This window comes from Mirounga leonina, unplaced genomic scaffold (assembly GCF_011800145.1).
Source record: "Mirounga leonina isolate KUSES-001 unplaced genomic scaffold, KU_Mleo_1.0 Mir_174, whole genome shotgun sequence".
In the NCBI taxonomy this organism is placed as follows: Eukaryota; Metazoa; Chordata; class Mammalia; order Carnivora; family Phocidae; genus Mirounga; species Mirounga leonina.
The window spans coordinates 31,567,825-31,595,259 of record NW_023270451.1 but is presented as its reverse complement, the minus strand read 5'-3'; the positions used below and the strand labels follow the sequence as shown (position 1 = coordinate 31,595,259).

Here is a 27,435-nt window from a genome sequence, read left to right as displayed (position 1 = left end):
ATTAGTTTCTCTCGGCAGGAAACTACTCCAATTTCACAATAAGGTCACAACAATTAAAAGTGCAGCTTTGCAGCTGTCAGCCTTGCCTTCTTAGAGCCCGTAACCCTTATAAGCAGCAATGAATTTGGGGACAGTTCTGCTTCGGTGAGATCTTTTATACTGGGAATATCCAAGTGTTGCCCCAGGTTCAAATTCTAGAGTTTCTGGGAAATTCTTGTGGCCTAGCTTCAGTGGCAGAAAAGGCTAAGTCTCCATCCAGGTGAGTGGGGCTGTAGCAGATAAAGCGAGTTCCAGGACTCAAGTGAAGGACGCGGTGGCAGCGATGCACCCCCTCCCCACCCTTTTTGTGGCTTTGTACCAATCAAGGTGCTTGGCTGCTGCCTGCCTGTCTCTCATGCTGAGATTGGACAAAAAGGAGAAAACCCTGTGCTTGAGGTAATCATCACTTGCTGCTGGTAGTTTGTGAGTGATCGATAACAGCAGGCAGAGATATTGTGGTACACATCCCTTTTGTGAAAGCAGTTTTCAGCAATGCACAAATACTCTACCTCTGAGAATCAGCATGATATAAAAAAAAATTTTTTTTTTAGAACACATATTTAAAGTGAGGTCTTTTTATGTCATTTATTTCATCTTTCTCTTTTCTATGAATGGTCTTTTCGGTTTTTCTTCTTTGTTAATTATGGTGATTATTCTTTTGGAATTCTATTACAATGTATTATTCCCCAGTTAAGATCTGTTGTGCTACTGATAGACTCTAAGGATCACAAAACATTAAATTCTATATTTAAAATGTCTGCATAGCAAACACAAATGGTTGATATTTGAAAATGCTGAAATAATATTTTATAATTCAGTTATGTTTTCTATATTATTTTTTGTGGTTAGAGTAGTTCTTTTCAGTGTTTGAATAATTTCTATTGATTAAAGAAATAATTTTCCAACTCTTTTTATATCTGGGATAATTTTTCTGGCAGAACAAAATTTGCCTTAATTATAATAAGGTACTTTATTCTGTGATTTAGAGCCCAAAAACTTAAAAAAAAAAAAAAAGAAAAGAAAAAGCAGAAGGTGGGGTGGTGAACACTGCCCCTGTTACCAGAGAGCAATTTGATCCTTAACAACGATGCAAAATCAGGTTGGTGATCTCTTCCTGAAACTTTTCAATAATTTCAACCCCGGGAGTAAGTCTCTTAAATACCATAATAGAGTTCTGCCATTCAGAATTAATTAACCCCCAAAACAGGCTAGTGAAATTTTTGTGGCCAGCAGATCTTTCAGGGGTGCAATTGCTCCCCCCTTCCTGTCCCTCATGTAAAATATGAAAGAAGTAAAGATTTTCTCAGTGGAAATAGGAAAAGGTATCCAACTATCCTACTGTGAGCTTATGCTGCTTAAATAAAGTATAGTGAATATCTCAGAGACTTCTATACAATTTGGAAATAAAAGTAAAACAAATGAGTGTAATAAAAAGAAAACTCTGGGGAAAATTAAATGCTTAAGAGTTTCTCCTGTTTAAAATTTTCAGCCTTGATTAATTCCACAAATTTTACCCAGTAGGCATATTTCCCCCCAAAAAAAGAAACCACTTGGTTTTCTTGGTGTGTGTGTGTGTGTTTAAACAAATGTTTACTATTTTAGTATTACCTAAATTATATAATAAAATTCACACATTTATTTTGTGGTTTAAAGCCCAAACACTTAAAAGAACAAAAAACCGGAAGGTGACATGGTGAGCATTGCCACCTGTTACCAGAGAGCAATTTTATCCTTAATAACAATGCAAAATCAGATCGGTGAGCTCTTCATGAAGCTTTCTGACAACTTCAGGATAGACCGAAGATTTTTCTGTTAACTTGTTATATACCTCTTTCTTATAATTTTAGATTTCAAAAATAATGCCTTAGTTGAACATTCAATTTAGGATTTAAAATTTTGTTTTTATATTTTACAAAGGCTTCTATAAAGCATTTGTTTCGACTCCAATTTACTCAGAAAGGTGACTCCCTGAAGAGACCTGAAGCTACTTAATCAACTGCTTTCTGCTAGCTGGAGATTCTTATCAGCAAAGGAATTCCCCTAGCTATGAGCATAGCTAAGAATAAAATCATGTTCATAGATGATGTGGTAGCTCTTTACAGACATACACTTAACATGTCTTAAACTTCCAACACTACAAATATAAATAGTTTGGTCATAAATACCCAGTTCCAATGTGACCAACCAACATAAATTATACTTAATTCTTGTAAACTAAACATTTTAGAAATTAAATGCCAAATAGCAATTGTTGGATTATATGGCAGACTACAAGGTATATAAGGTATGATAGAATATAAGGTACATAAGATAATGTATATCTTCTACACTGTAGATTTTTATAGAGTATTGTTACCATGTCATATATACCTGCATGCAAGAATCCAGAAAGAAATTATTCCCTTACTTTCCACCAGTATTACATTTTTGAACTCTTAATGCAAGCTATGGATTTTCAGTTGTAAACATTGAGCCCTACTTATTTAAACATATACTTAAGTGTAACTAAGTGTAATTTTTTCATATACATGCACTTGGAAATATAATAAACACTTCGCATAATTGTACTACTAATGAGCACCCTAATGGGAGAGCCACACTTTGTTATTCATAATAACTTTCATTTATTGAGCACATATTCTAATACAGGAACAATGTTAGGAATTTATGTATTTTCTCTTAAACCTTACACAACTCTGAGAAATAGGTATTACTAACTCCATTTTAAATAGGAGTTTACGTTCTCTAAGATTACATAATATTTAAGTAGCAGAGATGGGATTCAGCTCAGGCTTTCTGACTCCAAACCTCATCCACTCTTTCTATGCATTATACTCTTAACTCTCTATGGATAAAATTATAATTTGCAAGTTTAGAAAGAATGATCTATCTTTAAAAAAATCAATATTTTTGCCAGAAATTATACTTATATGAAAGTAAATCATTCCCCAAAGAATGTGAATTTCAGGAATCCTATTACACCATCCATTTTTAACCACACAAAAATATAGTCAGTGATTGTACACCCTGAAATTGCAAGGTAAATGGACTATACTGATTAGCATCTATATTGGTCTGAGAAGTTTTCTGATCCATTTGGTCCTAATATAGTTAAAAAGAGCTTTATTGGGGGGCACCTCGGTGGCTCAGTTGGTTAAGCGTCCGACGTCTGATATCTCAGGGTGTGAGTTCAAGCCTGGTGTTGGGCTCCACACCTGGGCGTAGAGCCCACTTAAAAAAAAAGAGCTTTGCTTTTAAGTCCAGTTAAAATATGTTCCAAAATGACTGAAAGTGAAATGATGCTCTATAAAGCAAATATAGGGACCAGAAAATATATTCACTCAAGTATTTAAGCACACATGGAAGATAGTGCTATTAGATCAGAAGAACTTTTCATACCAAGCCTAGACATGACCCTCTCAATACAATATTTCAGGCACTTAAAATTTTTTTAATGTTGATTCATTTATTTCTCCATTCATTTATCCTTACTTTTGTCAGGCACTGATTTAGGATCTGATGTATAACAGTGAAGCAAACAAAGCACTTTCTCTTATGGAGCTTTGACTAAAGTGGGGAAAGACCAGCATTAAACTAGTTAAATGAAAAACATTTCAGGTTGTAATAAATTTTATATATATTACATAGAGATAATATGTAATTGTATATATAAATATATTTTTTATGTTTTTATAAAAGGAGGCTAAAGGGAATAGAGAAGCCTACCTGACATTTGAACAGAAATCTGAAGTAAGTGAGGAGCAAGCCCAACAAATATACAGAAAAGAGCTTTCCAGCAGAACGAAGAGTGATTGCCAAAGCTCTGAATTAAGAGCATACTTGTGATCAAGGAATAATGAGAGTGGAGTGAAATAGGATGAGTATAGCTGTTGTATAGAGAACCTACTATAGGGAGACAAAGATGGAAGCAGATTGACCCATTAGCTGATGGCTACAATAATCCAGGCAAAGAAGAAAATAGGCCTAAAGTATGTAATAATGGAAGTGGTGAGTCATCATCCAGTTTGGGATTTGTTTTCAAGGAGGATAGGCAGGAAATTAAAGAAAAAAAAAGTTTTGGATATTTTAGGACCAATGTATGTTTTAGACACTCATGGAAAGCTCGAAAGGGCATTTTTTTTTTAAAGATTTTATTTATTTATTTGAGAGAGAGAATGAGACAGAGAGAGAGAGCATGAGAGGGGGGAGGATCAGAGGGAGAAGCAGACTCCCTGCTGAGCAGGGAGTCGGATGCGGGACTCGATCCTGGGACTCCAGGATCATGACCTGAGCCGAAGGCAGTCGCTTAACCAACTGAGCCACCCAGGCGCCCCTAGAAAGGGCATTTGTATATAGGAGTTAAAGTTCAAGGGAGAAATCTGAACGGGAACTGTAACTTTAGAAGTCCTCCTTATGAAGTTGAAATTCAGAGCCTTGGGATTTAATGAAGCTACCTAGGGAGTGAGTGTAGAGAGTGAAGTTGAGACGTTCAAGGAAGAGGTTAAATGTTATGGACCATAAATCTGGAGGAAGAACAATGGAAGAGCCTCTGAGGAAGCAGTTAGTCAAGTAAGAAGAGAGCTAAAAGTAAGAGAAAGATGTGTTCAGAAGCCCAGCGAGGCAAGGTTCAAGAGGGAGGAAGAAGTCAATTCTGTCAAATGCTGCTAAAAAGTGGAAAAGATGAAGGCTGACCAATAGATGTGACAATGAGTAGGTCATTGATGATTTTAAGAAGAGCAGATTTGGTGGATTAATGGTGAAAAAAGCTTTGGGGTTGGGTCGAAGAGAGAGTGATAGGAGGGGAAAATAGAAACAGGAAGCGGACAACTACAAGAAATGTTTCCACTATGGTGAGCAAAGGAATTAGCTGGGATGGAATGTGTGTTTTAAATTTTATGCTACCCTGGATATAAGTAGCAGCTTAAAAGTTCATCATGTATGCATTTTCGATATTACCTGTATTTATAAGCATTATTTTTAGTGCTCAATAATAATTTTTTGTAACCCTATATTATTTATTTCTACCATTCCTTATGAAAATGATCAGCTTTAGTGGTCCTTGAGACTTCTGAATCAGAACAGTCCTAGTTGGGCACATAGGGGGAATGCCACCTGGTTTTCTTTCTCATAGTCTCTTTAACTGGTATTTTTATTAGGTATCTATCATATGGACTAAGCCAGTAGAAAGCGGCAGCCTTCTTAGTATTCACTAGGAACTCCAAATTAGGAATGTGGGCCCAAGTTTGTAGCCACAAAAGTTTTCTTTGTGTTGGCCTTTTGAGTAAAACAACATTCTTAACAAAAGATTTCCTCCTTATAGGAAAGACAAGCAACGGTGAAAAAGGAAAAAGGTGGTTCCCAGCAATCAAACAAAGTGACAGATAAGAACAAAATACAAAGAGCCAACTCTGTGACGGTGGATGGGCAAGGCCTACAGGTATGACTTTTTAAATCCAAATTTGAGTAGTTTTCACATTTGTAATTTCTGTGCTCTTGCACACATATGTCCAGCTAGCAACACATTTATTTAATGTGCAGATTAGCTCAGCAGGGGACTTTGGAAAGATATTTATTACTTTATCAAGATGTCAGTTTTATATTTGATTGACAGAGTACCACTCCAGTTATATTAATCACTTCTGATGTTCTCTGCATTTGAACTCAGGTTGGTAAGAGATCTTTTGTCAATCTGAAGGTTTTGCAAATATCACTAAATATACACATTTTTATATGCATACATGTTATTTATTTACAAGTTTACTTTCTTCATATATATTGTTTATATATTTGAAAGAGTCATTTTGGTGGCAAAAAATGTCGAGGAAAAATAAAATGAATTTCATGTGTGTGGATACTTTTGTTCCTAAGTAAATAATAAAATAAAGGCTTTATTATGATTTATCCATATCTTCTGAAGTTTAAATTCAAAATTGAAAGCCCATATATATTTCTAGTTTAAGTAAACACAAATAGCTCAAAATCATGTTTTTAGTACTTTAAAAACCTTTAATATCCCTAGGATCTCTGACATCGGGAGTAAGATTTCTTTCAGTCTGCATTATAAGACATTCTGTAGATTGTATGTATTGTATTTATTTGCCTCTGTTTCTCACTCCGACATAAAAACATTCAGTGAAGTTGGCTGCATTAATGAAATTGTGAGTTCATTTTTGTTTTTTGCTTTTTTACCTATACATTTCTCTCTTCTAATTTTCATTTCCTTTCTTTATCAGTATGCTTCAAGTTTCATGTTCTCCGGGAAAATTTACCAACCACTTACCAAACAAAAATATATTTTATCACATACTTGCCTTCAATATACATAATTTTGTATTTTTGTTTTTCATTTATTATTTTATCTGTGATATGATGGATTATGTGTTTTATAGCCCTTAATTTGGAAGCAGAGTTCAGAGCACATAGTAGTTGCCTAAATGCATGTTTCCTCATTATTTTCAATATCTCATTGAAAATTTAATAATAATTGCTTAAATATTGATAACCAGATTACTGATTTGTTCTGATCTAATAAAACACATTGTGAATAGAAATTTTTTAAATAATTATTAAACTCAAATATAAAAAGAAAATTCTAAATGATAAAATTATTATACTGGTTAGAAAGTTTAGAAATTAATTATCAAAAGAATAAACCAGGACCTACACTTTTTGTAGTCATCTCTGTATGTTTAGCAATCTCATAGAGACTCAGATATGAAGTCTATTTACTTTGATAGCAAAAAAAAAAAAAAAAGGATGGCAAAAAAAATTTAAGTGGTCCTGTAAAATTTTTAGTGAAAAAAAACATTGATAAATTTAGTACTTCAGTTACAAATATTGATTAGTTAAATCTTTAGTCACTCTGAGTTCCAGTGGTGAAAATATCAGAAAAGAAAATTAATTTTGAAATTCAAGTACATTTCACACATGGCTAGACATTTTTCAATATGAAAGGGAAACATGTACCATTTGTTAAACAGTATTGCTAGACACCATGAGAGTATTTTATGTCTATTAAGTAAATGAATCCTCTCAAACATAGGAGATAAATATTCTTAATTCTCTCAATAATCATATGACGAATGTCATCATTATTTTCACCACTTTCAAAATGTTCAAAGGTAAAGTTATTCCCAGGGCCTCACAGTTAGTTTGTAAACCCAAAGTCGAATAAGGACCACCATCTGGCTCAGAGTGTATGTGTCTTACTCTTAGAATACCCGGTCTCCTTGGTTAAAAAAGTTTAACAGGTATATAAATGCTAACTCTCTGACCACCTTGTTCTGGCCACCTGCCTTTCTCTTTGAATATATTGCATCTCTCAAACCAGATAATAACTTTCCATAACTTTCTTTTGCATGTGAATTTATCTGGGAAAGTTGTTAGTAAGCATAGGGTAGACATCAGCCCTTATAAAACAGCATTAAATAAATACCATGATTATTATCATCATAATTTTTTTGAATTATAACTGTTGGTTTATAATCATGTGCAACAGTCTGTTTCACCTCAGCAGTATGGACTGAACTGTGATACACATATCTATTCACATAATTTTGAGGAAAATATAAAAAAGGTAAAAGAATCAATTATTGGATAACTAATATGAGGTAGAAAAAAGAATTTTGTTGTGGTAATCAACTTTAAAGTTATAAAATGGTTGTTCTTTATCAGGAAAGGTAAAAAGATATGCCAGAAAATTAATTTTTCTGTGAGTTTAAAAAAATGTATATCATGAAAAAGCATTGAGTTGCAGCCTGGTTTGCATGTAAGTCCATGACAGAAGAGATCTACACTGCTTAAAGAAGACTATTAATCATAGTTAAGCACATTCATCATACTTCTTTCCAGCTAACCAGCATAATGATCAGGATTATTATTTCTAATTAGAGGAAGTAATAGATCATGTATAACCTTAGGATGAGTCTCATTAATTAACCCGGGTCCTAGGGGACTTCAAATAGAGGTGGTTAGGCACTCTGTCTTTGTCACTGCTCACACCATAGGTTTACACTTAATACATATGATCAAATGTAATTGAAACTACAATTTCTAACAGGCCTGAGATGTAGAAATGCAGATAATTATTCACATATGAACAAACAAGTGAAACAGAACCATTGTGTAAACTGTATTAAACTGAAGTTACCTTGTCCCTAATTATTCTCTGAGAAAAATTTCCAAATAAAAGGGTCACTTGAGAACCAAAAAGTCTAGTTTGTAATACTCTTAACACCAGAAAAAATGGGGAACCTTTATATTTAAACACTTAAAACCGAGCCAGTGCCATCCTCTACCACAACTGCTTCTCCCTGTTCTTATTGTCTTTCTTATTTGCATTATCTCATTCTCATAATCACCAAGACTGTAAACAAACATATGTGTATATCTATCTATCATCTATCTATCTATCTATCTATCTATCTATCTATCTATCTATCTATATCCATGTGTACTATATACAACTATATAGTGTGTGTATACAATTAGTTCCCTTTATTTGACTGATGTGTGTGTGTACATACTTGTGCATGCATGTGTGCCCCTTGACTACTTTAGGATCCTCAAACCATTTGGCTCTTCCATAATTAGCTCTTCATTGTCATTTAACTCCCTAAGTCCAGAATTATTATTCTACACTTTAATACGATATCCTTTAAACTGAGTCCTGTTCCCAACTTATAACGTGTTAGATTATAAATAATATGGGGAAAAAATGGAGCTCAGTAATAAGTGTCAAGACTGAGAGAGTTGTCTCTAATTTTAAGTAACATGGTCAGATTGGGCCTCATTAAAATGTGGTATTTGAGTAAAGACTTAGGTGAGTCCTTTGATATCTTAGGTGAGTCTGTGGATATCTAGGGGATGGTCAGCCCTAAGATAGGTGCATGCCTGGTAAGTTCTAGGATCAACAAGAACAACTGCATGGTTAGAGCAGGCTGAGCAATATGGAAACTGGTGAAGAGTACTTTAGAGAAGTAATAGGAGCTAGATGCTACAGAGCCTTCAAGGTCTGCATAAGAACTTTGACTTTCCATCTGAAAGTGATGGCAAAATATAACATGATCCTGACTAAAATGTTGAAAGGCTTACCCCTGTTGAGGTTAGATTGTTAGGGAGCAAAGAGTCGAGTTTGGAGATAGCCACCAGTTATTTAGGGTTTATAGGATGGAGGCATATCCAGTGTAGAGCAGGGGAGGTGAAGAGATGCTCCATATATTTTGAAGACAGAGTCAACAGGATATGCTGATAGATCAGATATAGGGCTTATTAGAAATTAGGGAATTAGGGACATCTCTTAAGATGTTTGGCCGATTCACCTGAAATGATAGAGTTGCCATTGACTGAAATAGAGAAGAGTCTGGGTGAATAGGTTTTAGAGAGAAATTTTTGGTGCTGTTAGACATCTAAATGGAGATGTTTAAGTAGGCAGACAGATATGTGAATCTAGAATTGAGGGCAGAGGGTAGATATAAATTTGGAAGTTAAAGGCATATTGATGGCACTTAAAACCCTCAGATAAAATAAGATTACCAAGGGAGAGAATATATAGATAAAGGAATTGTTAAACTGGAACCTAAAACCAGTCTGACTCAAGTCATGCCTTTTAATATTTACTATATGAAATAACTCTTTTATGTGAGTAAATAAGTTTTCACAGGATTAGCTCTTTCTCTATAGAGAAGAATCCAGTATAAACTGTCAACTCTTGGAAAGTCCTTTGTACCCAATTTATAACTATTCTTCAAGTTTTCAAGTGTCTTGAACATTTTTCCCTTTGTCAATATTTTCTGTGCTATACTGTATTCCCTATCTCGATGTATCTTAAAAACTGGTCTGAGAAGCCCAGGGCTCTGTGGAGATGCCTCAAGCACAATGGTGGGATGATGGGAGGCTGAGAGTAGGTTCAGGGTTCTTTCATGCTTCAAACAGAGCAACTTACCTTTCATCTGTCTCATATACTGTTCCACTTAAGATTATTTCAAATGCTGTATAAATATTTACTTCCAAGAACAAATAGGTTTAGGCTGACAGAATTATTTTATATATGTATGTTTTAGTTTTCCCTCCCATTCCACCAAAATCTGTAACAAAAAGGGTACAATATTTTAGGACAGCAGTAAGTCAGTGTTTAAAATACTGAATTTTAGGGGCGCCTGGGTGGCTCAGTCGTTAAGCGTCTGCCTTCGGCTCAGGTCATGATCCCAGGGTCCTGGGATCGAGCCCCACATCAGGCTCTCTGCTCCACGGGAAGCCTGCTTCTTCCTCTCCCACTCCCCTGCTTGTGTTCCCTCTCTCGCTGTGTCTCTCTCTGTCAAATAAATAAATAAAATCTTTAAAAAAAATACTGAATTTTACATGTTATTTCAAAATTTTATATGCAGTAAAAATGGAAAATTCATCATATTAAAGACTATTAGATATAGATCAAAGAGAATTAGTAAACTTGAATATAAGATTGATATATTAGTGCAATTTAATTCCTGGATCCCATTCAGGTTTTACCAGTTGTCCCAATAATGGCTCTTATAACACAAGCAGCTAGTACAGAATCATGTAAATTTCCTGGTTTTGACAGTTGTGTTGTGTTTATATAAGAGAATGTTCTTGTGTATAGGTTATCCTAAAGTAAACAAGAGTGATAAAATACCATTTTGGCAACTCAGTCTCAAATGGTTGGGAAAAAAAAAATGTTATTTGAACAGTCCTTTTAACTTTTCTGTAAATTTGAAATTGTTTTAAAGTATAAAAAGAGGGGCGCCTGGGTGGCTCAGTCGTTAAGCGTCTGCCTTCTGTTCGGGTCATGATGCCAGGGTCCTGGGATTGAGCCCCGCATCGGGGCCCCTGCTTGGCGGGAAGCCTGCTTCTCCCTCTCCCACTCCCCCTGCTTGTGTCCCCTCTCTCTCTGTCAAATAAATAAATAAAATCTTTAAAAAAATAAAGTATAAAAATAAAAATATCACTTCAAAATATAAAAAAAATTATTGTAAGATATTTCCATAAAACTTTATTCATCGAAGTGAGATATACCAAGTTTCAGAAACTAAGAAAACTTTGTATTCTTTTAACCTCCTTAAGTTATTTTTGGTATAAATGATTTACATTACAATACAAATTAGCTCTGCTAGACTGAATTCTGAATTCTCTAAGTTCTTACCTGATTTTAACCTCTCTGGAAAACAAAATCTGGAAGCAAATAGATTGAATTAAGTAATTGAAATATCACATTAGTGATACCTATGTATTCTTTTTATCTCAGACTCTTTAAGTTACAAAAGGATTAACTGAAAATGATTATGCCCCTACTCAATAAGGAGAATAACATAATGTAAAATAAAATGAAATATAGAGTATCTTCAGGGATTTTGATATCAAGTTTCTGTTCTTCACTCGGGGTCTAGAAATATTTACAAGTTTGACGAAGTATAAAATTTCTAGGGGCGCCTGGGTAGCTCAGTCAGTTAAGCGTCTGCCTTCAGCTCAGGTCATGATCCCAGGGTCCTGGGATGGAGTCCCGTGTCGGGCTCCCTGCTCCGTGGGGAGTCTGCTTCTCCCTCTGCCTCTGCTGCTCCCGCTGCTTGTGCTCTCTCTCTCTCTCTCTCTAAAATAAATAAATAAAATCTTTTTTAAAAAAAATTTCTATGCCTGGTTCCATTGGTATTCAATTCTGTGCCCTTGTGGATCTTGTCTCTCATACCAGTTATAATTAAGATCTGCAGTGTGTAACAGGGAAACAAAAATGAAAACAAATAAAACATAACAGTGGTTTAGACAAGATATGCATAAATTTTTCTTTCATGTAAATCAAGTCCAGAAGTAGAATCTCCAGAAATAGAGCTAATAAGACAGCTCCACATTTTTATCAGGGCTGGCACTATCTTTCCTGTCCTCCATCTGTTGTATCTTCAAGGTCACCTCATTGTCAAAGATGGCTGCCAGTCCTTATAATGTCAGATTTCATGCTGGCATCCAGAGGAAGATGACTAGAAGCTCTCACTCCTCTTTTGTGAAGATCATGTCTTGAGTCTCCATAAAACACTTCCGCATTAGTCACATTGGGCTGCTATAATAAAGTATCATAGATGGGTGGGTTCAACAACAGACATTTATTTATCACAGTTCTCAAAGCTGGAAAACTCAAGATCGAGGTAACAAGTTACATTTTATTCTGAATCCTTTTCCCTTGGCTTAGAGGTGGCAGTGATCGCTCTGTGTGCTCACGTAACCTTCTTGTGTGTGCAGATGCGGGAGTAGATCTTTCTTTGATAAGGGTACTAATCCCATCATGAAGCTCCCACTCTCATGACTTCATCTAACCTTCCTTGCTTCCCAAAGGCCCTCTGTCTCCAAACGCCACCATGCTGCGGGGGTAGGGTTTCAACATAAAATTTGGGGAAACACAGTTCAGTCCATAGCAACTTCCAATTATAGAAAAAATATAGACACATTTTTTTTTCTACTTAGACTATTTATTTGCATTCTTACATGGCAAGACACCAAAAGTCACACCTTCTTAAAGCTCTTCAAAAGAAATACATATTTAAATGCTGCAAACAGCAACAGCGGTTTCCAAGATACAGGTGTGATGGGAGCTGCCAGTCTTTCAAAATTACCCTTTGCCCAGAGTTCTTTCTCTAAGGTTGATGAGGAATATGTGATAGTTGTGATAGTAGCAGTCTTTGACAGTAAGATTCTCCTCCTTACTTCAGGAGTATTAGTGCACAAAGAAGTTGTTTATTGTTAACTTGTCAGACTTGAAAATGACTATGCAATACTGCAGGTTTGGTGCTGTCAAATTTGAAAAAAATTTTCTCTGGTCTTCTGGCCCCCGGATTTACTCAGCTGGATTGGCTTTTCTTCTTTCTTTCTTTCTTCTTTGCTTTGCTTTGCTTTGCTTTGCTTTGCTTTGCTTTGCTTTGCTTGCTTGCTTTCTTTCTTTCTTTCTTTCTTTCTTTCTTTCTTTCTTTCTTTCTTTCCTTCCTTCCTTCCTTCCTTCCTTCCTTCCTTCCTTCCTTCCTTCCTTCCAGGATTTTATTTATTTATTCGAGAGAGAGACAGAGAGCACAAGCAGGGGAAAGGGCAGAGGGAGGAGGACAAGCTGACTCCTCACTGAGCGTGGAGGCAGATGTGGAGCTTGATCCCAGGATCCTGAGATCATGACCTGAGCCGAAGGTCAGCTTAACCAACTGAGCCACCCAGGCGCCCCAAGGATTGGCCTTTTTTTCAGAGCAACGAAGTTTAGCTAAATTTTAAAGCTTTTTGAATGGGCATTGAAAAACATGCCAGATTTGCCTAAAACCTTGACATTTCTAGTATAACACCATTCAGTGATCCCTTAACAGAGTCTCAGTGGTGCTGATGTTTAATCACATATCATCCCTTAAATGTAGACTGTATTAGGTCAGGAGTTTTATCTAACATCATTATCAAAGGGGCTCTATTCCACAATGCCTGGTAACCTACAAATAGATATCTAAAGGTTTCAGGGTTTTATTTTTATGTAGTCTTATTTTGTAAGCCTAATTTATGATAAGAAGATATATGAAGAAAAGATTGCCAGGTGATTTTATTTTTCCTGCATTTCCATTTGGAATATTTGACTTTTATCCCTTGTAGATCATTATCATTCTTCTAAATTCACTCTTTCTCTAAATTATCTTCCATTTTCCTAGTGTATTTGACCTATTTATCCATTTACCCACCTCTAAAAATGACATCTTCATTTTTGGATTTTGGAATCCTCTATAGCCTGTATTCTAGTGGGATATATATTTGCTGGTAATAATGTACAGCTTAGAATGCAATTGTTCTGTAGCTTGGTACTGACCTTTATGAATAAACAGTTATGATGCCTTTAAATATTCCAATAAATACGTAGTTTTGAAAGGTATTCCAAAACATATTTTCAAATAAATTGTAAATATTGGACCCAGTGTGAGTTTAATATAATCTAATTTATTTTAATAGAATGGTAAGCTGAATGTTGAGTTTGAAGAAGATCATCCTAATGAGTGTTTGAGTTCAGATTTAATGTTTTGCTCCAAAACCTTTATTTACCTTGAGATTCTCACCTTTATTTAAAAATAAGGAGTAACAATTCAAATTAAGTGCAAAAAATCACTAAAATCCACGTGTTAGCATTCATTTTTTTGCATGTGCAAACTTTAGGAGTTCTATCTGATTTTATAATTGGTTGCAAATAAATTGAATGCAAGTCTTTAGATAAAGTTGTGTTTTAGTGTTTCTTTATTTTAGCTTCTAAATGAGGAGAGAAGGGCAACATTGCAAGTCAGTAGCTTAAACTAATAGGTACTTTCTATATATTAACTGATTGAGCACATTTGGTTCAGGAGAGAACTGGAAAGTTACTACAAACCCAGCTCATCTGTCTTACCTTCTAACTGAATTAGAGCCAAACCAGGAACGAGGAACCTTTGTCCTCTTTACAGAGGAAAGTAAAATAAAGACAGGTAAAATAGATTATAATGATGACAAGTAGAGTAAGAGTAGAAAAATTAAGAATATTTTAATATATTATAACTAATGTGAAGATTTTAACGTTTCCCTGGTGCCTATATACTCATTAGAAAAATTACATTTCACCTAAGATTGGGGGAAAATATATTAGAAGAATATTTTAATTTATGTTGTTTAAACAAACAGGAAAGACATCATATGTTTATTATATTTATTTTAAAAATTTTTTTAAAGATTTTATTTATACATTTGATAGAGGGAGAGTCAGAGACAGCACAAGCACGGGGAGAGGCAGAGGGAGAGGGAGAAGCAGGCTCCCTGGGGCAGGGAGCCCAATGCGGGACTTGATCCCAGGACCCTGAGATCATGACCTGAACCGAAGGCAGACGCTTAACCATCTGAGCCACTCAGGCGCCCCCATCATATGTTTAAATGGGTGTTTTTGTCTCATTACATATTTAAGAATACTTTCTAAGAGATAAATTCATAGCAATAAAGGATACCTTGAATCTACTTTCAAAAAGTAAACTGATCAGAACTATTCAACTTAATGTTAAGAGGGCTCCAGTAGTTGCACATTTTGTTACTAAATATTTTTTGTCAAACTGTATTTAGATGGGATTTATATAGCAGTAGATTGAAGAGGAAAAGCTTGTATTTAAGAGTCTACCTATTAACATTAAACTCAGGTAAAATGCAAGAGCTCTTCTTTACCACCCTATTGAAAACAACTTTACCTCCCCACACACCAATAAAGAGCTATAATTTTATTTGATTTATTTTGTTTCATGGCGTGTTTCACTGCTAACTGTATATTTGTTTATTGTCTATTTCTCCATTAGCATATAAGCTCCGCTAGAACAGGCACTTTTTCTTGTTCAACCAAGAATCCAGTAGTGACAAAAGCAGTGCACAGCATAGAGTAGGAACACCATCAATTTACGGATTCCTTTTTAGCAAACAGACTTAGTCAACTGGCCCTCTACTCCCCAGGCAGGGAAAGAAAGCATTGAGGAAACATTGTGTAGAGGGGGACGGTTAGGTTGAAAGAGACCTCAAACCATCTTACTGAGATTCTAATTGACAAGTGATTCAGTAGATGGATTGTACACATGCCACAAAGCTCTAAAGTAGGTGTTGTCTGTAAAATCAGGGCTCTCTATCATTTGATCCCTTTCTTTTAATCTTTTTTCCCCCCACTATATTCAGGCTGCTTTATTCACTCTCCCACAAATTGTACCTTTTGTTTTCATCTCATGGCTATTCAAACACCATTTCCTCTTCATAGCTGCCTTCCTCTCTGCCCTATACCAAACTAGACACTCCCTCTCTTTGTGGAGTGAGTATGCCTGTTAATGTATATGTAGTCAAAGCACAGGGTTTAATTGAGTAGCTAAGTAGATCTATCTATCCATCCATATTACAGAACTTAAGAGCCATATTCTTAAAATTGTCAATTGATATTTCATGAATTAGAAATAACAAGGGTCCTCTTTATTGATAATGTGAATTATTTGTCCATCTATCCAACTTTTCTTCTAGATTACTCCTGTTCCTGGTACTCATCCGCTTTTAGTTTTTGTGAACCCCAAAAGTGGTGGGAAGCAAGGAGAACGGTATGTTTTTAGAAATCAGGTTCATTTTCTGTGTCGTATGTATGTAAAAAGATAAACTAAAATTACAGTGTAAAAAATTTTAAAACACTATTTTCTATGGTTAACAATTTTAATGTCAAATAAGTAATTCTAGCATCTATATGTAATATATGTCCTTATTTTTACAGTTCAAATATTAATATAATAATGGCCTTTGTAGATATTTTTATTATCATATGTTGGGTATCTGAATTCTCTCTACTCTACCTATCACCCCTAGCCCTTAACAAAGAGCATTGCATACAACATGGCTCCATAAATACTGCTGAATGCAAATTGGTTCTCTAAATGGTCAACAAGATGACTTCAAATAAATCATCATTCACTAGTGAGGAACAGAATTTATGTCCAGCTTCTAGACAAATCACATTATAATGATTTTCTGCATGTGTGTTTTTGGAATACATGATGCCATATATCCTGGAGGAGCACAGTATATTTAATCTGAATTATAATGAGCTGCATTATCAAGTGTCCTAGTATATTGGCAGACAACACAAAATTTTCATTTTTGTAATAAATTAATGGTTAAATCATAATATTTAATAAAAATCTGAAAATCACCACATTGAAGTGTAAATCCTATGTGCTACTTAAAAGGAGTGTCATAAAAATGAAGTTGCACCTGCTTCAATAATTTCTAGAAGTCTTTACTAATCTCAACCCAAAAATGAGCAATCAAATCAAAGCATTCATATAAGCACTATGATAAAACAGAAATTTCCATTGTGGTTCATCAAATAATGAAGTTGAAAGTTGAAATGTTTTCATGATAAGTGGAATTTTGTAATTTCCTTTCCAACCATCTAACTTTCCAGGTTTATTTCAATGAAATGAAGAATGCTATTCATTTTCCAATCAACAAAATATTATTTCTGCCTAGATTTTTTTTCCTCTATTAACATATAGTTGTATTTTTTTTACTCTGCGAAGCATGGTAGAAATTATTTTAAATAACTAGTGACTTAATTAAAATATTTACATTGTTTTATTAAAAAGAATAGTTGCCTCACTTTTAGAGATACTAAATAGTAATTAAATAATAATCCTAAAATGATTTTCTTTTTTACTATGTGTAGTCTGTCAACTTTATATATTACGGATATTTGGGAAAAAAGTACTCTTCACACAGAATTAGATAGGAATTAAATTCGTGTTGGAAATTAGAAACAAATGAAGTATCAAGAGAAAGAAAGAAAGAAAAACATATATTTTCTTTTTTTTTTTAAAGATTTTTATTTATTTATTTGACAGAGAGAGACACAGCGAGAGAGAGGGAACACAAACGGGGTGTGGGAGAGGGAGAAACAAGCTTCCCGTGGAGCAGGGAGCCTGATGCGGGGCTCGATCCCAGGACCCTGGGATCATGACCTGAGCGGAAGGCAGATGCTTAATGACTGAGCCACTCAGGCACCCCAAAAAAGTTTATTTTCAAAAGGAAAACATTCCCCTCAAATTAGAACATGGATCATGCAGGATGACCCTTAACTGAATATCTGACTTCCCCTTCTCCCATTAAGAAAAAAATTCATAGATACACTAAAGTCATATTAATTAAACTTAATGGGAGGGGCGGGATATTTGAGTGCTCCTATATGTACACCCACTTATGTTTTGTTCTTCATACATGAACAGGGACCAATCAAAGTTACAGGAAATGTAAATATGTAAACATGTAAAGGAAACCTATTATGAATGCAAATATAAAGTTTCCTGAATTAATAAGAGTCATCTTTCACAAACAATGAAATTCCATTCAGGATTTCCTTTAAAAATATTTGGGTTTCTTGACTTTGATGTGTTAGATAAGTAGCAAAAGGTTACAAAATTATATATTCATTCAGAGTTTCGCATACCAGTCAACGGGTGTGAAAATATTCACATAGCATTCATTCATTCAAACAGCAACACCTGAGTGCATCCAAACTCTACTAGGAACTGGGGATAAAAGACCTGGAATACAGCCATGCAGAGAGGCAGGCACAAACAGATACACCACAATACCACAAGGTGAATTCTAAGCTAGAAATGTTTAAAATAAAGGTGCTGTCAAAGTTCAGAGGAAGAAAGGCTATCTGAAGACTGAGAAGTCTTTGGACAGGAAGTAGCTTTTGAGTTGAGAAGGTAGAAGGAAGGAGAAAGATTTATGAAAGGGTGTGGTGTTTTTAGGGAACCAAGAGATAATCCCTGAAGTTTAAGGCAAAAGCAGGGAAAGAGAAGACATAACGTATTTTAAATATAATAAAATATTTTTTATTATAAGTAAATTGACCCTAAGAACTTTTCATCACAGAAACAACATGGCTGTAATTAACCAGCCTTATGTAAGAGGACTAGATAGGCCAAGATTGTATAGAGCTGATGAGAGACCTGGAAAGCCTGAGCAAAGGCAGTGAGATAGAATTGCCAAGTTCAATAGACATTACTGTTAGAAGGTGCAGGACTGTTCTCCAGTCAGGTTCAGATGCTGGAGAAAAAGAAGTACTGAGAATGACTCTTAGGTTATTTCTTGAGACACTGGGTTCATATAATTAATCGAGAACTAGAATGTGAGGTTATTGCAGATTTGGGAGTGGGGTGATATAAGCAGATACTACACAGTGAATTTGGACAGTTTCTATCAGTAAAGATAGTCTGAATGTGTTTGTAAAATATATGGTAATATTTTTACATTTATGTAAAAACTAACTTTTAAAAACTAAATATATTCCTTCATTTTTAGTATAACATCTAAGAATACCAATATGGAATGTGTATCTACTTAGAAATAATTGTGTTGCATTTGTTGGACAATGATTGATTTCTTTTAGAAAAAAAATGTATTATTTAATATGTGCCCATTGAAACAGTTTAGCAATTGTGTGAGCTGACTGATCAGATGATTGTTTATGTGAAATAATTAAGCAGATTAGGTCACATTTTTTGATTACATACAACATGCACTGTCCCATTTTATATGTGGGATAGTTTTCATCTTGATTAGATTGGCCCAATAACCTGAAACTTCATAAGGATCAATTAGGGGAAGGTATGTAAATAGTTTTATTCTGATACTCTTAAAAAATGTATTTGAAATCTACTTAGCTGAATAATATTCAAAAGCAGGATAAACAATACTCTAAATGCATATCCATATTTAGAATGCAAATATCACTATTTCTAATTTATAAGCTTTATTGCTTTTAATTGGCTAGTGTCTTTTTCAAAGAACCATAAGTTCTTATTGAGCTGTTATACTTCTAGTATTATTAATGTAAAATTTATCAAATATATTTAGTTACATCCATGTATATAATTATAACATTAAGAGGTGCTATTTATTTAAAAATTGGAGAGTATCACTAAGTTTCTTTTTTTTTTCTTTCCATATTTTCATCTTTATAGAATTTATAGAAAATTCCAATATCTACTAAATCCTCGTCAGGTTTACAGTCTTTCTGGAAATGGACCAATGCCAGGGTAAGTCCAAGGATAATATCATTACCATTGACTCATTTAATATTAATTAATAAAATAAGCAGCCTGGTGTACCTAGAAATAATGTTATTTGAATACAGCAGCCAGATTAGTATACATAAAAACATTGAATATCAACTATGTAAGAGTTACCAGTACAGATGCTATTTTTCAAAATAGCCTGTTACAAGCAGATTTTTTTTTTCCCTTCTAAGTATTGTAAAGTACTGCCCTCCTACCATTACTACTACTACTAATAATAATAATCACACAAACACACTCGCTGGTACCTAAACATCCAAACCATCTGTTTGAAGAACGACTGCCTTTTCTTTTCCTTTTTAAATATAGAAAGAGGATCTACTATAGAGGAAAAAGCTAGTTAACAAAGAATAGAAATCATAATATGATTTTTTCATTTACTACTTACAAAATCTAGTGACTACGACTTTCTTACAAGACACTTTATTAATAGGTAACACATGGCAAAATAAATTTATTTTTTCCAACAGTAACCATGTGCTTTTAACACCACAAGTATATGCTGAAATCAATCACCATTAATTTGGCCTAGGTAACTAATATCATCTTCCACTGACCTGTTCTATCAACTTGAGTAAAATTAGACCAGATGAAGAAGGAAGCTCTATAATGCTTACATGAGCTTCTTTATAAACAAAAAAAACAACAACAGCAAAAAACATCAGTGTGATTAAAATAAGTTTTCTGGGTTATTCTCAGAAACTAGAAACCAAATATTGAGATTGGATTCTTTTAAATGCTCAGAATAAAGTGTATACTGTTGTGTCTAGTGTTAAATAAATGTAAGTAAAATACAATTAATTTGCACAGGCTCCCACAATATATTCATCTCTTTCTTCCACTCCCTGTTACCTGCTGTCCAGCACCAGCTGAACTGCGATCTGTAGAACCTCCTTGCGGGAGAAGGCAGGATCCTCATAAACATTTAGTTCAGAACAGTGTCTTTGTCAAGCTCCAGACTCCAGTAAAGGATCATGATCAGATTATTGGCTATTTGAGCCACATGCAGGAAGTTCTAATCTAGATAGAGCTATGCAAAAGTAAAGTCTTAATGTTAACACAGGAGCTTAGACAGGATGGCTCTTTTTCTTGTTCTTCAATATTCTCTGAATTTCAGAGCAGTGGTAGCTCTTATTCTGCAGGCTTAAGCAATGGTGTATTCAAACGTTTAGCCATTCCAAGACCTCTGCAGTTCTATGCAGACCAATACATCAAGGATTTGCCTGTATTCCATAATTAAATGCAATGCCTACTGACTGCTAATTATAAGCCTATGTGCCTTCTTTGACTCATTTCTGTAAAATGAGAAAAATAGTACCTGTCTCATAGGATAGTTGTGAAGTTAAATGGGATGATGCCTGTGAAGCATATAAAAATATGCTTACTACATAGGTCCTCAATTAATGTTCATTATTCTCAATACTGTTTATAGTAATATTAGTTAATAATTAACAATTACATGTTTGTAACTATGTAAATATACTGCAATAATATTGATATTAGCCTTGTTTTCATCATTTCATTTCATTTTTTCCCGCTCCACTTTAAATATGTACAACATGATTCCTTTCACTCTTTCAGTTTTAGGCATTTTATTATCCTGTACTCGATTTTAATATATTGAAAAAATAAAAGTAATATATGTACTTGTGAAAATCCACACTACAATGAGTATCATTTAGAAAGTAAGTTAAAGACCCCCCTTCAAGCACTAACACTCATCAGGTAATAGCACTGCAAATTATGTGTATCCTTCCAGAACTTCTTATATGAACATAAAACCTAGTGTATGTATGTGATATATTTACATATAATGTATTCATGCATATAATTCATTCATACACACACCTACACACGCATATGTATGTTGTATAAATAAGTAGTTTTTTTTAATGTTATGTTAATCACCATACAGTACATCATTAGTTTTTGATGTAGTGTTCCATGATTCATTGTTTGTGTATAACACCCAGTGCTCCATGCAGTATGTGCCTTCTTTAATACCCATCACCAGGCTAACCCATCGCCCTCCCCTCTAGAACCCTCAGTTTGTTTCTCAGAGTCCATAGTCTCTCATGGTTCGTCTCCCCCTCCGATTCCCCCCCTTCATTTTTCCCTTCCTGCTATCTTCTTTTTTTTTTTTTTTTAACATATAACGTATTATTTGTTTCAGGGGTACAGGTCCGTGATTCAACAGTCTTACACAATTCACAGAGCTCACCATAGCACATACCCTCCCCAATGTCTATCACCCAGCCACCCATAAGTAGATTTTGTAATATAACTTGGAGTATAGGTCTTTCATTGCTCTGCCACTTGCTTTTTTTTTAACTCAAAAGCATATGATGGATATTATTTGAGTTCAGCAGATATTGATTGGTTTCATATTTTTAAGAGCTGCACAATATTCCATGGTTTTGTTAGCTATTCCATTATTGATAAACATTGAGATTGTCTGTACTTTTAAATTATTACCAAATATGCAAAGTTAACATTTATCAATGTATTTATGTTTTTTGAAAGCATGTTCAAATGTTTTCATAGAATAGGTTGATATAGGTAGAATTGCTTGATTGAGAATATTTTCCATTTTAATTGTGTAAGGTTCTGCCCAAGTTTTAATCAAAAAATATGTATTGAATTATAACCCCAGAAGCAGTATATAAGCTTATTTCCCACAATATTCTTTAAAGTGACTATCTTCAGTAATTTCTATTTTTGTCCAGTGTGATAGGTGAAAATATATTTGTGTCATTTTCATTTGCATGTGTTTGATCAATTATAAGGTTTAATATGGCATTAATTAGATATACTTTTCTATAAACAACAGAAATGTACCCTGGCTTATTATCCAAAATAAAGTTCAATTATGAAGTTACTCCTAGAATTAATAGAAAAATAAAGAACTCTGTTTCAGTACAGATAGGGATCAGGACAGTTTGAGGAAATGGAGTAGCAGGACTAAAAGGACAAAGTCCCATGGTAGTTATTGCTGAGAGAAATTGATTCTGGTTACTTTTGGTATTCTTATTTCTGCTCAACATTCAGATCCCAGGGAGAAGTGTATTTATTGGTTTATCTCATTCCCCATGCCACAGCCTTGGCTTGTTTAGGATGGGGGATCTTGACTGACAGTCCTGTCAAGGCTTTATGTACATGCTTTGTTCCCACAAAGATACACAAGGATGCTCTAACCTGAGGATGAAAGATGAATTCTTGGAGAGGATAAACAGTAGGTAGTCAGAACAGTCCAGCCATAGGTCTGTCCGATATCCCGTCTTTTCTGAACACAACAATTGAAAAACAAAGTTATACTAGTCAGTATATTACTATTACCAAATGCACAACTGAAAGCACACATTCTCCTAAAATGTAGACACCCAGAGTTTCATACAGTTACCATATCCAACTCCAAGTCCTGGTTTGCTGGAAACTTCTGTGGAGATGACTATTTTCTCCTCACTCTCCATACATTTAGGCTTAACATACAGAAATGTAATGAGAAAGTTAAAAATTTAACTACAAATATGAATTTAATCAAATGATGCTTTTAATGATATAAAGAATGAAATCTGTGTAAAGTCTGTGGTGCTGGTTTTGCAACTGGTTGAAAGTTGTAGCTGAAACTTAAAACATTTCTTCTGCGTATACATTTTTACTCAGCGCAGTGACCTGTTTTTACCTGATAGTTCCGAGACTTTGGTAGTGTTTTTTGCATAGGGCTGAATTAGTCTCTCATTTACCATTACTGAAAGGCATGGTGGTACACGGCAGTATTAGAGTTATCTATCAAATATTTCCAGGTCTCCTCCCAGGCATTTGATTTTATTTTACTCCCTTTAACCATAGCAATACAGTGTCCATATGGCTTTCTCATAATAAACTTTGGGCACAAAGTAGATTTTCCATGCTTTCTTATCTTTTACCATAGTAACCAGCAATATTCCAGATATTGGCTCTTTTGTCACCTTGGATCACAGAGTGAAGAGAGATAGAAAGACACCCCCCCCCCCCCAGCAACACACACTGCTTTACCCATGATCTCCGTGGAATGAGGGATAAATAAACCTCTCTAAGGCTATGCCCCTATGATTTTGGGTTATTTGTTATTATATATAACCTAGCCTTTCATGACAAACCAATGCTAGAAGGAGAGATCCTATTAGTACTCTCTATTTCCATTGTCTAGCAGCAAACCTATTTGTCCTTGGGAATCAGAATCAACTATATCAGTTAACATCATATCTTTTTCTTTTCTTTTTTTGCTTGTTTGCCTAGTGCTATGAAAAGCCTCAAAAATGTCTAGGTGTCAGTTTTAGCTCCTAATTCAATGAAAACTTTATTGTCTCATATGGCAACATTCTTCACTTTGAAGTTAAAGCATCTAAACCATGACAGTTAAAAACCAAAGGGATGGGAAGCAAAATTTTGAAAGTGGATGTACTAATCTGTTCTTCAGAGAAACAGATCCAATAGGTTATATAGAGAGGAATTTATTATAAGGAATTGGCTTATATGCTATTGGAGACTGACAAGTACAAAGTCTACAGAGTTGATGTTTCAGTTTGAATCTAACGGCTGGCAAGCTATTTTAGAACCAGAAAGAGCCAATGTCCTAGTTTGAAGGCATCAAGCACAAGAGTTCTCTCTTTCTGCAGTAGGGTCCGTCTTTTATTCTATTTTGACCTTCAACTGATTGGATGGGGCCCACCCACGTTATGGAGGGCAATCTCCTTTACCCAGTCTACCAATTTAAGTGTTAATCTCATCTAAAAATACCCTCACAGAAACAACCAGAAAGATGTTTGATCAATTTTCTGGTCACCCCATGACCCAACCAAGTTGACACGTAAAACTAACCATCACAATGGGTGTTAAGTCTAATTGTAAGTTTCATCACTCAAACTTTACCTTTTGGCCCCAGGACCATGTTTTTTCACATGAGTAAGCAGCATCATATAGTTTAGAGCATATGCAACAGCAGTTTGTAGTACACCTTTCAAGTGTTCACACTGATTCGGTGACTGAGTCTTTAGAAGGCTATTTCAGCATTCTACAGATCAACTGCTTCTGCCTGATGAAATACAAGAGAACAGTTTTCAGCCTTCGGGGCCAGCTCACTGTCTTTCTTCCTTCTCAGTGAAAGGAATTTTTTGAAAGGATACAGCAGTATGTGAGACACTATGATAGTATATAAATCATTCAATAAATCAGTTGCTATGACCATTGACAAAGACATAATGGGAAGGAAAAGTAAATCCAATTGCTGGAATAAATGTCTAGTGCAGTGAGGCAAAGGCTACAGTTCCATTATGAAAGCGGTCAGGTGAATTTAGGCTACTCCTGAATCGTTGGCTGAGTCCCTTAAAGTAAATCAACATATTGGAGTTCACTCTTTGGTTTCTTTGATGACAGCTGAGCACTCCAGAGTCAGTATCTACCCTTCTTGTTGAAGATAAATCAGTGTTGTTTATCTCTTCCATAGCCTCCCCTCCTACTAATACGAACCTGAGCCTTTTTTTGCACACTCACTAGGAGTAACTAAGAAAAAATGCTGATTGGGATTCCTTTGGGTTATTTGCAGTCCCAACTATGGGTTCATTCTGAGAAGTTCACTTATATAAGCTTTCCTTTCATCACTAATTCTCCATTCTCGTCCTTTCCAAGTCCTTCATAGCGTAAGACATGTTATTAGCCAGTGCGGTTGTATTGGTGTGTTTCATAAACTCTGGACATCATTCTGCCCAGAAAAGGTAGACAAGTTTTATTGTGTGAAATACTGCCCCCTGATCAACTGGCCTTCCCTGTCCTCCTTGTATTACTCCCAGTATAATTGTACCGCCACAGCAGTCTACTTCCTGCTACCTCTGGTGTATCATGGAGAGGCATTGGTAAACCAGTTTTTTATCCTTAAAGAGTGAGAATAAAAAAATTCCTATGAGGACATAGGTATGGGTTGAAGGAGTGGTGCAGAGTATAGGCAGATTCTGAACATGTGAGGGGTGGTCCCAAGCATTTGAAGGTCTTGAAATCTCCCCAGTTGATTCTATGCAGTCAGCATGGAGAACCACTGAATAAGTAGATCAATTGCTATGTAGGACATATGATCTGGTGCAATTGGGGTAACTTCCCAATTACATTTATAATAATCATTGTAAATTCTTAGACAATCGTCAGCCTTTGGCACGACATTTTTACAGGTTGTCACACATGGATGAATATGGATGAATCAGTAACCCATAATTATCTCTTAGAATTCAGATTCAGATTTCAGAGAAAAATTGTCTCATTGGCCTAGTTTGGCCATATGCCTACCTTATTGTTTGGGTCACTACGGTTGGTTTACTTGTTTGATAGATCTACTGAAACCATTCTCAGGACAGTTTCCCCATAATGAAATAAAACCAAAAGAATAAATGCTCCAAACAAGTATTTTTTTCTTATGTATACTAACCTTTTCTGTTTCTTGCGTACAGCATAAGCTCTTTTATTTGCCCATTTTCCTTTTGATTTATTTGTCATTTTTTATGTTCATCTTGAGATCTCATTGCATAAATATTAACACTATCATTTTATATACCTTGCAAATGTTTTCTTCAAGTTTGCTCTGTGTGCTTTCAATTTATGTATTTTCTTCTTTTTTATCCATGTAAATATTCAAAACTTTCATCTACTAATTCTACAAAGAATGACTTCTCTATTTTATTTTAGAAAACCTTTCCTCAAGCCAAGATTATGAAATGTTCCCATATATCTTCTTTTATTACTTTTTCATTGTTTTAAATTTCTGACCTTTATTTTTTTTTAAAGATTTTATTTATTTATTTGACAGAGAGATAGAGCCAGAGAGTACAAGTGGGAGGAATGGCAGAGGGAGAGGGAGAAGCAGACTCCCTGCGGAGCTCTTTCCCTTGCTCTGTTAATCTGTTTGTTGATTCTAATGATAGACTGTTTCATATACTTTAACTCCCTAATTATTCTCTCAAAATTTAGTGACATTTTCTCTTCCTTGTTTGTTCATGTCTCAAGTTTGTTTTTTATTTTTAATGAGTTCGAATGCAATTGCATTGAATTTCTAGTTTCAATTGGATCACTATGAGAATGCTCTGTTTCTGATACCAGTGCCCACACTATGTCCCCATTGGCAGACCTGAGCTTCCGTGGAGAGCTGTTCTTTGTTATCCTGGAGGTAGCTGCTCTTAATGGGGACGGTGGCCAGGCTGTGCTGTAAGCCTCCACTTAGTCCCATGACTGCTTGCTTGTCTTAACTCTTCCCACACCATATCTAGCTATGCTATCCCTAATCAAGCTTTGTTGACAGAACTACTTTTACAGTCGTTCCCTTTTAGTGTTTTGCTTTGGAAACTGTTCCATTCTGTAAGGTCTCTCTACTAATCTAATATTCACTGTGATTTAGTTTCATCTTTGTTTCTGGTGTATTACTTTCCCACTGCTAGAAGATATATATATATATATATATATATATATATATATATATATATATATATATATATAAAATATATTTTATCTGCCATCATGAGCCTGCAGTTGTTTTTTTATTTATTTTTTAAAGTTTATTTATTTATTTGAGAGAGAGAGAGAGAATGAGAGAGAGAGAGCATGAGAGGGGGGACGGTCAGAGAGAGAAGCAGACTCCCTGCTCAGCAGGGAGCCCAATGTGGGACTCAGTCCTGGGACTTCAGAATCATGACCTGAGCTGAAGGCAGACGCTTAACCAACTGAGCCACCAGGCTTCCCTTATTCG

The 27,435-nt window shown here is 35.0% G+C and overlaps 1 protein-coding gene across 1 annotated transcript in view; it reads left to right on the top strand.

Moving 5' to 3' along the window:
- Positions 1-27,435, top strand: part of DGKB (diacylglycerol kinase beta) — a 401,327-nt gene that overhangs the window by 121,045 nt on the left and 252,847 nt on the right. Inside the window, exons 14-17 of the mRNA XM_035020662.1 lie at positions 3,739-3,789; positions 5,360-5,476; positions 16,060-16,133; positions 19,557-19,631. Of these exons, the coding sequence (XP_034876553.1) occupies positions 3,739-3,789; positions 5,360-5,476; positions 16,060-16,133; positions 19,557-19,631 (317 nt within the window). The remainder of the gene's footprint in view (positions 1-3,738; positions 3,790-5,359; positions 5,477-16,059; positions 16,134-19,556; positions 19,632-27,435) is intronic.